This window comes from Rhopalosiphum maidis, chromosome 1, assembly GCF_003676215.2.
Source record: "Rhopalosiphum maidis isolate BTI-1 chromosome 1, ASM367621v3, whole genome shotgun sequence".
NCBI classification, from domain to species: Eukaryota; Metazoa; Arthropoda; class Insecta; order Hemiptera; family Aphididae; genus Rhopalosiphum; species Rhopalosiphum maidis.
The window spans coordinates 67373619-67388045 of NC_040877.1; the positions used below are offsets into that span (position 1 = coordinate 67373619).

The following is a 14427-nucleotide window of genomic DNA, read 5'->3' on the forward strand; positions in this document are numbered from 1 at the left end:
ATATAATAATATCCTCAACCGATGCTTTAATATTATATATATATAGGAAATATACACATTATTTCCTGTACCATAGTAATATACTACACAGTCCGTTTGGTCGGCGGCACAAAAGCGATCAGATCGATGTATTCATATATAATACCGTGTATACGGTGCACGCATACAAATGTTCACACACACACACATGTTTATCCACTCGGCGGCGGTTATTTTATATACCTATATCGTGGGTACGGTACACGCGGAGCTGTTTTGCAGCCGCCGACGACGACTTGCACGATTTATTGGCGTGATGTCTGATGCAGCGCAAGGCGCCTTTTTGTTTTTATTTTACTTTTTAACATTTATACTCCGTTCTTATATATATATATATATATGTATATATATGCAAACGTCTCACTCGACGCACTGTGAATAGGCATATTATATGTATAAATGTATAATATAGGTACATAATGTATATACCTTCACCAGTGTACTTATATATATACCTGTATAAACCGTGCTGGACTTTGAGTAAATTATCCATCGCGTTCTGAGACTCGCGTGTGTGCAGGCAGACTATTATAATAATAATAATAATAATAATAATAATGGTAATAATAATGATAAAAATAATAATATGGTCGACAACAGGCGTGAAAAACACCTAGCATGAGCATACATATAATATATACTATATGTATATGTACATATGTGGTTTATTTACACACATAATATACTATTATAAATATCTTCAATATGTATCGCATTTCGTTTTCTCGCCATCGCAGTCTCCAATTGGACGTATATTCACAATGGTTTATGATAAATCTAAAACCTATCGTATAATCGATTGAGTGATTTTAGGAATAATTACTTTAGCATGTAGATTTTATTTCATAGAATTTAATAACGTAACATGCCTTTTTTCCCTTGTAAATCACTACATGAGGACTGAACTGTTTTCATATTGCTTAGCCCAAACGTAACATGCCTAGTAGAACTTTATTGCGCGGTATATAAACGTGAGATAAATTTTGGAAATTTATTGTTTACTGTGGGTTCTTGAACCAGTTGAATAACCCAGACTAATATAGTCTAGTCATTCAGGTCAAATGAAGAAAATATGCACAACATTAATTATTCATAATATTATGGTGATTAGTTCTGTCTCTAACTTGTTGCGAATACTGCGTTTGAAGTTTATACTCATTATTTCAAAAATAAATAAATACTGTATATACTATATACTTTAATGATTATCTGTCACGGCAATACACGTAAGACGTAACTTTTGCACTATAATATGTATAAAACGTTTATTTAACGCCGACTTCTTGGACATTTATACAGGGTACACATATTACGTATATTACTAATATTACTAATATTACTAATAGTATTCATGATATTTATATAAGCTTAGCTAGATTGAAGATTTTGCAGACTTTCCGTAATTTTAATATTTACGACCCAAACAATTTTAAATTAAAAAAAGTATACAAATGGATACAGCTCTGAATTGTATATATTACGTATAGTAAATTTCATAATAATAATATATAGGTACATTAAAGTTCTAAAGATTAATTTTTTTAAATTATAACAAACTTGAACTTAAAATGTATATAAAAAATAATTGTCATTACATATTTTTTAATTTTTATGACTTGAGTATCAAATACTTATATTAATCTTAAGTTAAAATTTCAAAACTTAGATAGGAAAATAAAAATTTTCATGAACAAAATAATTTGTAGAGTTTGGAAATTTTGACAAATTTTATCGAAATTCTAACTTTATAAACGGTTAAAAAACTATTGCTACTATATCTTTTCGATATTATTTAATTGTAAAATCATTAACTTATGAGGAACTTATAGTATTAAATTTTCAAAAATTTTTAGTTAAAATTGCAAATTTCTAACTTAAAAAAAGTGAAAATATTTTTAAAATGATCACATTAGGTGAAAATTCCAAGTATCTAATGTTTTTAGTTTTCGAGTTATATTCAAAAAAAACTAAATCAATTTTGTCAAAAATTGGGTTTGTATAATAATTCCCGATTTTCTTTAACTTCTTTTTTTTCCCGATAATTAAATGAGATACTAGTAATGTTTAATTTTGATCTTTAATTTAAAGTACAATCTAGATCCAATTATTTATCTAAAACTACTATCAAAGTTAAAATTTGAAGCATTTTATAGGCAATCCACTGAGTCTGTAAGTATAAATCATAGTATCATAAATATATATAGGTTTTTTTAAATTATTATACTCCAGTATTACATATTATGTGACCGTCATCGTAAGCGCACACTTGTTAGTATACTTCTCACCTGTTCGACGATTAGTATAAGTACGTGCGGATATTATAATATACAGATACCTGTATCATATTTAAGATACGATTGGATTTTTAGAAATAAAAGCAAACAATTTTTCCAAAATATTATCAACCGATTTAACTAAGAGAAAGTGCTGCACCTACACATGCGTGTAACACTGTAACATATATAATATGACCAGTGAAAAAATACGACGAGCGCGTGCTCAAGCACTTTATACACATAATATATAATATATATATATATATATATAGGTACTCAAACACTTTTCATCGACCGAATGACTAATTACGATCATTAAAATAACTTAAATATTACGACAGAACATTTTCCGTGTAAACTACTCCAGAAAAACGTATAAAGTGTTCTGAAACACGACGATTTATCGACTTCTAATCCGAACGAACGAAAACCGGTTTTGGCCATCCACCCGCCGAAATCTAGCCAACTCGACTATATCTATTTTGTTTTTCAGAGAACTATATTATTATGTACATACAGACGAGTGCGCGTATCACAATATTATTGTATAAAAATTATTTTATCATACATTATAATATTATATGTTGTGGATATTATGAACTATGATGATATTGTTTGAATTATGTCATGCAGGGATGAATTCATCCTTGAAATAACTCACGTTAATGAATAAAAATCGGTTGAGTTTTAATGAAATCCATTGCGCGCATCATCATTATCGCGAGCCAACAATTACGGATTTATATCAAACCTCGGAGATATGAGAAAAGGGTGATGTGCAATTACACTGTGTTATTTAATCGATATGTCCATTAATCTGGCAGAAAAATTCAGAATTGTAATTTCAAATAAAATCATCTGTACCGTATATTATATCTGTAATATCTTAACCGAAATCGATTGTGCAGTGTTTTAGGTATTCAAATTTAAGCCAGGACAAAACTGCATGCTATAATAAAACTAACAACACAGTATTCTTCACATGTAATATTATACGTAATAATTATTAAATGCTCATTACTCGGGCTAATGTGTTTTAAACTTACGTTTTTATAAACATCTATTTTGATAGAAATCATTATTAATTTAATTACCCAAAATCTTTTGTTTTATAAGTATTTTATTTATTTATATCTTATTTATTACTTGTAATTTGTATACTATAATAATCCATCGTATATAGACGGTTACTTTGATTAAAAAAATCACCTGTATAGTGATTTTTTTTTTAAAACGGCTATTTTCCTAATATGATTTTTATTTTTTATATACCATACAGCCTATATAATATTTGTGTTATAACATGTTTGTATTATAGAAGTATATAATACGGTTAATTAGATATAACTCGAAACCGTTGAAAAATATATATTTCTCAAACAGCGCCCATTCATTATTATTTTTCCAGTGCGTAGGTAAGTGAACTACAAATTTTATCAAGCAAATGGTGTCATTATTTTTTAAATTTCATAATATGTCTGTTCAATCTTGAAATAATTCCTTACCAAAACTTCAATAAAAACCTTGCTGTGCCTTGCTTAATCGTACAATTTGATAATGATCGAGTGGGTACCTTTGGATACATCCTACAATCACCTCACCTGCAGGATATACTATATGGACTCCCGTTTTTTTACCGACTATATATTGCAGTATATTATAGCAGAACTGATCAGAAATTCTTTTGCGTTTCAATTTAATCGATGCAGTGAGTTTTTATTTATTTTTCCTGCACCGTAATTTACCATCGGCATTGTACGTAATATCTACCAACATTTTGATTGTTTATAGATTATAGGTATCGTGTTTTATATAGTATTGCTTTTTATTATTATTATTATTATTAAAATATGTTAAGGTATGAACATCTACCTATACTGTCATAGTTAGGACAAAAATGAACCTAATAAAAAATAAATTAAGACTTTTTGTGTTAGAAATAATACTCGTAACTTAAAAAGAATTTATATTAGTCTAAAAATTTAAATTTTACATCGTATATGAAATTTAAAAAAATGTAATTGATTAAAATTACCAACAAAATAAAAATAAGTTATAAGTGATAAAATATTGTAAACATGTATAATACGTTATTATGCAGTGTTGTCTTCAAGCATACTAGAACATAATATTTTCGAAATCAATCACAGCGCCAATGTTATATATTAAGTATATACTACTTAAATAAATATGATTTACATTACTCACGATGTCTGTCATATAGGCTATATAGCACGCGACGTATGGTAATTACACGTATGTCCGCTGTAAATGTCCTGGTCTATAGTATGCAACTGTTAGGTGATTAATGAAACGGTTGTTATGAAAAATGATTATGATTAAAAATATTATCCCGCAATGTTCGTAAATATAATGGTGGTTACTGCAGTGGCTACCAGTCGTATAGGATCGATTTCTTGCAGTAGGAGTGGCTCACGTCAAAATAATATTGTAATCTTTATTATCCGTTGTCAACACCCCGTTCGATTACCATTTGTTTTGGAACAGGCCCGTTCCATCGATGCGCGCACAGTACGTCCTATACCTCATCATTGCATGACAAACGGGCAGCCGCATACATATTAATATATGAATAGGTATCTATATTATATTAGTCCCATATAAAATATCCGGCAAAACTCGCCGACAGATTATTAAACCGTCGATATTGATCGTTTATCGTTACGATATGCATAACTTATATTATTATTATGATTTAAAATATGACTCTAAACTCTGTATACACGCTAAAGGATGCAATATATTATACACATACTGATATAACTTACACAATATGTTTATTGGGGAATTCAATTTTTAAATTCGTTTGGGATTTAAATTACGCGTGTCTTAACCAAAATATATAAACATCGTATGTTTGCAGTGTGTAATATATATTTTTTATAATGTTCTATTCACAAAATATAATATGTACACGCGCCCACACTGATATTGCAGTCGTATAACTTTTTGATTTAACCTTGACGATATTGTATAGTTTGGACAATAACTTTATAAAATAAACTGCACACATTATATACACACCACACGGATACCCATACGACCATACAAGTATAGTATGTATCGTATAGAAGTATATATATCATGATCATAAAATATAATATAATTTGTACACGCAGAGTTCTTAAGACGGAAAAAATTATAAAAAATATACTTATAAGAATTATGTCGTTTACGCAGTCTAGAATAATATGACATTATGGCGTATAGTTATATTTAAGTATTTTATAGTGTTCTATAGTACCTAAATATGTTTTTAATCGTTGAGTAGCTATTATATTTTATTTGAAAATTAATTAAACAAATTTGTATTAGATATAAAATGCCTAACCAAAAGCAATGTAGCTAGTGTTTGTATATATAACATATATTTATAGATGAATGACAACATAATATTATGGGGCCATCGACATATGTATATATTTTAGTATACCTACCTTTAATCATGGTTATCTAGTAAAATAATAGTAATATATATATTGACATATGTTGATTATATTATACTCTAGTTATATTACCTCACCTCATCCAGGAAAAAATGAAAACATTTAGAATACCCTATGTGTTTAGGTATAAGTGTACATCACCAGTTTACAGGCAAATCGTAGTCTTTTTAACTCGTTCTGTGAACTAATTTTACTTATATGGGTAATTCATCTATAGTTACTTGACACTTGGTCCCAACAATAGTTTCTATTGAGATATATATATATCTAAGAACAATTTTTGAAATTGAGTTTATAAAATACGATCATATACGAACAATTTATTTTAGTCATTTTTTGTAATCAATGGCAACTTATAGGAGTTTATATTTACAAAACTTGTTTAAGCGAAGTTATAAACATTCTCTATAAATCTCAAGGAATATATGCACGTGTTTATAATTTAGCTCTAATTAGTTCAATAGTCTCCAAGTCAAGTCTGCAGTTCACCTCATCCAAACATACATTTATTTACATAAAAAAAAAATATATATCGTAAATTCGTGGTCACCTATAATTACATTTTTCCATGAAAAATTATCTGTTTTATGAAACAGTAATGATTTTCCTTGCACTTAATGAAATATAAAAATATGAATTTTTTTTTCATTAAATAAATTATATTTGAATCTTACTCTGTATTATTGTTGATAGTTTGGACATCTACTAATTTTACGAGTAGACGAAAATATGCAGCTAACGAGATTGTGCGAATATGCGTAGAAACATATTAAACCGGCTCATACTCAATTTTCTCGTGATTCATCACATTTATGGTTGAAACTAAACGAGAATACATATACATACACACATTTTAATATAAATACGTATATACCAATTGAAATAATCAAAAAGTATTAGTAAATAAAATATTTATTTTATAAGTGCATAACAGTAAGAGGCAAGATAATATTATTTTTTACGTGATTTTACTATTTCCTATTGCTTATATCTTTCTTGATCGATGATGAGTGATGACTATATGACTACCATCAAAATAATATACGTGCATGTCCATCATAACATTATGGGTTGGCTATAAATTTTTCTAATTTACAATTTAGATCAACAGGCTAAATTCACTTTAATTTACGTGTTGGTATTAGAGATAGGCACAACCGAATAATTAGGATAATCGACTAATAGTTTTATTTTACTCTATAAAACTGACTAATAGTTGGTTACAATTTCTATGACCAACCAACAACAAACAGCTAAATGACTATCGAAAACAACTAACAACTAATACTTATTGGCAAACGACTAATGACTGGCAAAAACCGACTAACGACTAATGTCTATCGAAAAACGACGACAATCGAATAAATTAGTTCAATTATGATGTTATGAGTTTGTGACAAAAAATAAATATTCTTTCTTAAGTTTCATTAAGATAATTTATAAATATTTAATGTGATATTTTTACAAGGACAAAATAATATTCCAAGTATTTTTTACAGCAATTAAATATCATATATTTCAACCAAATACAATAAGACAATATCTATACAACTTCTATTAAATATTTGATACATACAAGTTAAAAGTTGGTTTTAAATTTTTATTTAAAAATATAAGAATGTATAAATAAATTTCTTTTTGTATTTAATATTTCCCCTGCCTTTGAAAATACTCTTTAATAAGGAATAGAGGGGGCCGGAATAATAGAATATTTCATTGCAATCTCAAATAATGGGTCCAATAATATTTTATGCTAATAATTCTCTGTCAAATGTGTTGGTTGTTCATTTTGATCTAGGTACTGAAAAATAATATATCTTAATTCGTGGCTTATGACTAATAGAAATGGATAATGGGTATAAACTATAAATAGGTACTATACATTATAAAACTATGAACATATTTATTTTTTATTATCATTCGATATCGGTGTATTATTCGTCAGTTAGATTTTTGTTCGTTATTCGTTAGTTGGTTTTGTTATTCGTCAGTTGGTTTTATTATTTGTTAGTTGGTTTTAATAATTAGTTACTTTAATAACCGACTTATTTACTTATTGTTTACTACCGATCAAGTCGTTAGTCGGTTGTGCCCATCTCTAGTAGGTATGTTCTTCATCTCAAATACGGCTTAAACGCAGTTGTCCACATGATCTTATTAGTTAATTACCATATTTTAAGTTAATACTTATTATTATTATACATCTTGGTTAAAATTTTTCTTCTCCACACTATTATCATTATTATTATTATTTATAGTGTCTAACCAACTTTATGTTCAGTCTATTTAGATATTATTACTATTGTCATTTATTATAATTTAAATATTATCATGTTAAATAGCCATACATTTACTTATTCATATTTATCTATCTATGTATATATATATAAATGAAAAGATAGATAGCCTATATAGACTATTATTGTTTCATTTCATTATTAAGAAAAAAAATATGATATACCAACATACCATATTAACTGTGCCCAATGTCTGCGGTGCGTACCCATAAAAACGAATATATAATACGATTAATCACATTATTTAATATTATCATATATATAATATGATTAGTGGTAGAAGCCGAGCGCCGTATAGCCGACGAAATGTGCTTTTCGATGACGATTACCGTGTCCATAATAATAATAATAATAATAACAATACTATGGATAACGGTACGAAGGGACCATATTTTTTTCGGCTGCCGTGTATTATATATACATAATCATAGTACAATCATATATATATATATATATATATACATGCTGCGTGGTATCATTGTGTGTATACATATATACACGATATCGCGCGCATGCTATAATGTAATATTATAATAATATACGCATCCGAATCGATTATACGCCGTCAGCAGCTCCAAAAATAAAACGAAAACGATGAGGACCCCGCGCATACAATATCGCGTGTGTATGTGCGTGCGTGTGCAATAGATGTTTGCGGCGTGTCAAGATTTATTGGTCGGTGCTTGTAAAACGGTCCTACCGAACACAATATTGTCGCTCTCCACATGACGTCAGTCGGGGTTTTTAATAATGGAATCGTACGACGAGGTTAAAAAAATAAATTCGGTACAAGAACAATGAACTGACGAATTTTTTCTTATATCCCATACGCACATAATGTACCTACAACAGCATACACTCCGCCGGAGTGGGACCGCCTCCACGGCTATACGGATAGCTTCGCGCATCATTTTTCACGTGTCAGATCCTATCAAGGTATTAAAACGTTATTATTGTACGTGGTCAAATATTAATAACGTCGGCGCGCGCGGTGTGCATTCCAACGGACAGCATTCTCGTGCGCCGGACAGCTATACGGCGGGGCCGTGTCAATACATGACTGATAGGGTAAAAACGAAAAACAATCCGTGATCTACATATACACATACCTACTACAATAATAACACAAGTCCATATCAAAACACTGAACGCGTGCGTTTCAAAATAATATATAATAATATTAGGATAATGTCATGACGTTATAATATAGGACCTGTCTCTATTACACTGCGATATCGGGTTTAGGAAACGACCGCGGCTGCAGCAGCTGTCCATAACTAATCCGGCTGTATATTTATATGCGGTATAGGTACGACGATCAAAACGTACCTAGTAAAATGCGGACCCCGAAGCAAATCAAAAAATAGTTTTATCATTCTGGATATTCGTTTAAATCTATTCGAGTATATTATAATAATATACCTATGTATTTAAATAAACATTGTCCAGTAAGAGAACATGCCGTGGCCCGAAAAAATCGGCTCTTCTGTATATCCTTGCGTGATATCCTGTCATAGAAGCACAAACAAAAAAATCACATAATATTTAGTATTTTATTATACAAATAGTTTTTAGTAAGTAGCCCTATAAATAACACCAGCAATGTAAGATAGGTATAATAATATTACTAGTTAGATTATTGCATGTAACTCAATAATCGCTTTATCACAATCTCTCGCCTATGTTTACAAGACGTATGTATGAGTTTTCGGAACGAATAAAATAAAACCCATCATTGTCCGCATAATAAAATTGTGTACCTAAATCACTAAATAAGCATATTTTTTTCACTGTAATAATTATTAGTTATTTCTACTATACCCATTCCCGCGTGCTTACAGTATTGTAACCACGCGAAACGGCACGACGGATATTATAATGCCGATTTAATGTATCCCGAACAAACGAGTCGAACAAGCGATTTCATTAGCTATGACAAATACTATTTGTTTCACTTGGATAGTTATACTCGTATTCCCTACGTGGACCCATAATATACAAATAATTGATCGTATATAGTTAGGTACAACGTGTCACTGTCCCAATGGTGTTTGACTGTTTGACTGGTTTGTTGGTTGGTTGATGACACATACTGCACCGACCGGATTTTCGTATAGTAATCACTCAAGTGGGATGTTGGTTAATCGGAGCTGATTACATCGTTTTTAGTAATTTAACCGAACCGATAGGTCCGTTAAAGGTGTCATCTTATCATCTATTCGCTGCGGTGAAAAACCCATCATACTAGAACGTGCATTACATATAATACTATACCTACAATCATAAAAATCCGACCATCTATCGAATGTAGTTTAATATATAATATACAAATATCTATGTGTGTGTTATGTAAATTTTACAGATTAATAATAGTCTAATACGATTATTTATGTATCGTGCAAGGTGATTCTTTTAATAGAGAAAACTCAATAGTTTTTACCTAGTTCAATGCACTTATATTGTATATTGTATGTTATACCACTGGTTATACTGTGCATCTGTATATAAATATAGGTATATATTGAAAAACGTTTTCTTATAAAGAGCTCAACAATTAAATGTTTACATATTTAAATAATAAATGTCAATAAAAGTACTTACGCGATTTATAAACCATATTATATTAAGAATAGTACATTGTAGTTTTTTACGTGATGAATCCATTAATGAAGTTAAAAAAAAATATGAATATTTACGTAAAAGCACGTGCTTTTTATTATTTATAATCATTCAAATCGTCGTTTACGTTCTCGTACTGCACGAGTGCATATTATAATATTATGTACCATTGATTATAAATACTAATATAAATATATGTATAAAAAAGACGTTAATTCTTTTTATCATCGATTGTTTTCTTTTCATTAAGATCAGATGATTACATGCATTAATAAATAACATTGAACAATAAATAATGAATAATGCGCTCCTCTAGCGTTTGTAAACAATAAGTAAAAACAATATTATTGTAATTAAATTGTTATGTATTTTACTTATATTAAGCCGTACAAAATGTGCGTTTAACTATTGAACTTTTGAACTTGCATAAACAATTTTAATACTGTGGACTTGTATTTTTTAAATTTTATTTTCACATTATGCTTTTAAAGACAAAATTATTAAAATTGTTTTTTTACAATAAGGCATACCTATAAATATAAAGTTTATCTGATTTTATTCAGATGTTCGTGATTATTTTTAAACTAACACTTAATGTAAAAATAAATAAATACAACATAAAATATATATCTAAATACATAATAATCATAATTAATTGTAATCCCACAAATATTTTCACTTTTTTTTTTAACTATTTCTCGGGTCGATAATAAGAATTATACATTATGTTAAGTTATTCATCAATAGTGGAGGTTCAAACTCATGCATCTTCACCTACCTGATTATATCCATGAACCTGATTGGGCGAAAAAATAGGAAATTATCGTGATTTGTATACAAATTGCTGAAATGAAATAATTATAAATTAATCTGTATTCACTCGCAATGTAAGTTTTATTGAAATTAAAATTTTAAAATACATCATAGTTGTAAGAACTGTTTGCATTAATTTGACTACGATTAAATTCACTAAAATGACATCAATAATTAATGCTTACCGAGATCGTACCTAGTGGGGAGGTTCAACCTCAATATGTATACCGAGTAATTTGAACCTTTTTGCTTGGCGCCTGTTACATTCAAATTATAATTACTTCCGTGGTGTTCTTTTTGAATTAATTGTTGAACAAATTGTAGTGTTTGGTTCATTTTTATTAATTTCGTCGAAATATGACATATACTTTTGTGTAATACAATTTATCTTGTTTTTAAACAGTTCATGGATACAATCATTTTGTGTATTATTATAAAATTGCTTGTTAGATAAATTGCAACACAAAACGTTTGGGGATTTTGAGTTATTGTTTTCACGATTATCTTCATCATTATTCTGACAACATGGACTGGTATCATTTATATCAGAAGACATGTTTTCTCTGTCTAAGACTTTACATTTTACATGTTTTTCAATACATGATTTATACATTTTCTCGCATATTCTACTATTGTCATGTTTTCTATGATTGGATACTTTTTCTAACTTTTCACTCAAAATTTGAGGTGTTGATTGTTTTACACAAACACAATTGCATGAATAGTCTAATTTTGATAACTGACTCATTTGATTCTCTTTGCATAAGATGTCCTCGATTTCTTTTAAAAGATTGCAAACTTTATTTAATCTAACTTTTATTTCTTTTGATATCTGTCTATTGTTCATCTTTCTGAATCTAAAAACTCAAAACCAAAATTAGTAAGTTAGTGTTAACTAAAAGCAATGTTTTTTTTTTCAATTGCATTAGTAATATTATTTTATATTTTGTTTAGTAAACCTAAACTAGGTAAGTATTTAAATTTAATAACGAAATAACATGAACTACTTGTGTTGTAATAAAGTAAAAAAATTTAAAATTGTAGTCTAATTTGTTTTGTTTGTTTATTTAAGGTTGCCATAGTAGGTTATGTTATGACTAGCCACTTATTATATTTTTCAGATGTCAAGTGTCTTAAGAGATTTTAATCTAAAAATAGCAAAGTTCATATTTCGTAAATATAATTATTGCGTAGGTGTATCTATATGGCAGAAAATTAGTTGTATATTACAGCGATTTGTATACGTACCATGGTATTATGTAGCATTAGACTATCGTAAAATTGTATAAAGTAAAATAAGTAATAAAAGTTTATGTCATCATAAATATACAATTATTTTGATTATTAGTTTTAGCTATTGGTAACTAATAAATAATAATATATCATACGTGTATACATAATATTAAATTATGTATATCCCATGAGTTAACTTGCATCAAGTTGCTTGTATATAAAAACGACCACTCAAAAATCACAAGAAAATGCATATTATTTTATATTACTACAGTGGTGTACTAAATAATAATAATAATAATAATATTATTATTATGTCTATATATATTATTATTGAGAGCGGAAATCGTAAATTTCTTACAACCGATTGTGTATAATCTTATATACCTATATACAGCTATTAAATGTGCTTACGTGTATATTTATATTTGATTATTACAATATAACTATTATTTGGTATTTTAAGTAACTACGGCTCTAGGGCTCGGGTAATTTAGGTAATTGTCATTACCCTGTGTACACAGGATCGGTTAGTTGGGTTGGGTAAACACAGCACCTCATGTCCGTGGGAACTGTCGTCGAAAAGACAAAATTAACACGTTTTCGCCGTTCATCTTTAAATAATAATACTTTTACGACGTTTCGGGCAAATATTGATTTCCAGTTTGCTGACATTGAACAAACGACAGATAAGTCGGTCTTCAACACCAAAGAAACGTTTCCTATGTATTTATTATATATTTCGATTTTTTTTCGTGTTATAATAAGTTAAGCCGTAAAATAACCGAATAAACGTATCTATTATTCATTAATAACAAACAAAACACTTCAATTACAATTCAAATTGATAATATGCAATTTTTATATTATGAATATCGAACAATGATAATCGTAATTATTATTTTCTTTCGAAATTGTACACCATTGTCTCTCTTTCTGATTTTTACCCATTAAGGCTCTATAGTCTGCATTATATGAAAAACATGTTAAATTTAGCGTATATAATTAAATAAGTAATTCAAACTGTAACTGTATACATTTTTTATTACCTAGATAAATGAGTACCTGTTTGTGTCGCTATATACCTGGTATTTAAAATCTTTTTATGCCATAAACTATAGATACTATAATCTGTAATGAAACATCGAATACAGTGATATATTATAATACGTAGTAGTTGCGAGTAGTTGTGATAAAATAATAATGACAATTATTTGTCAATACGAGCAATAAGTTTTAACCACTGTAATACAGAATGACAATAATAATAAATTAATTATATAAGTACCTATAATAACTAGTAAGTTCTAAGGAAGTACCTACATGATATATAATAATGTAGGTACCAGTTCATATAGGTACATAGGTACGTTCGACCAAGCGCTATTAAAGTGGTGAATGTGTACTTAGATTGCACTATTACAACGAACGACGATGTGAATCTGTTGATTTTATAAAACCTAGTGAATTTTGACTATTTTGTATAATTTTTTTTTTTTGTTTAATTTGTAAGTGATTATATATGTTGATATTCGCTCTGTATATACCAGTTATTAGCTCGTTTTCAATACTTCATTTTAAAATAATTCAACTTCTTTGGTACGTGAAATGATTCGTCGTGACATCTTAAACGGAAACATAATATAACAGTATAATAAACTTTAAAAATTACAACGGTTATAT

At 28.5% G+C, this 14427-nt stretch overlaps 1 protein-coding gene across 1 annotated transcript; it reads right to left on the reverse strand.

Annotated features, from left to right (window-relative positions):
• Positions 1–11788: 11788 nt before the first annotated feature.
• LOC113550475 lies at positions 11789–12358 on the reverse strand. Its single transcript, XM_026952322.1, has one exon. The coding sequence runs from the start codon at positions 12356–12358 to the stop codon at positions 11789–11791; it is 570 nt and encodes a 189-aa protein (XP_026808123.1).
• Between the last annotated feature and the right edge of the window lie 2069 nt (positions 12359–14427).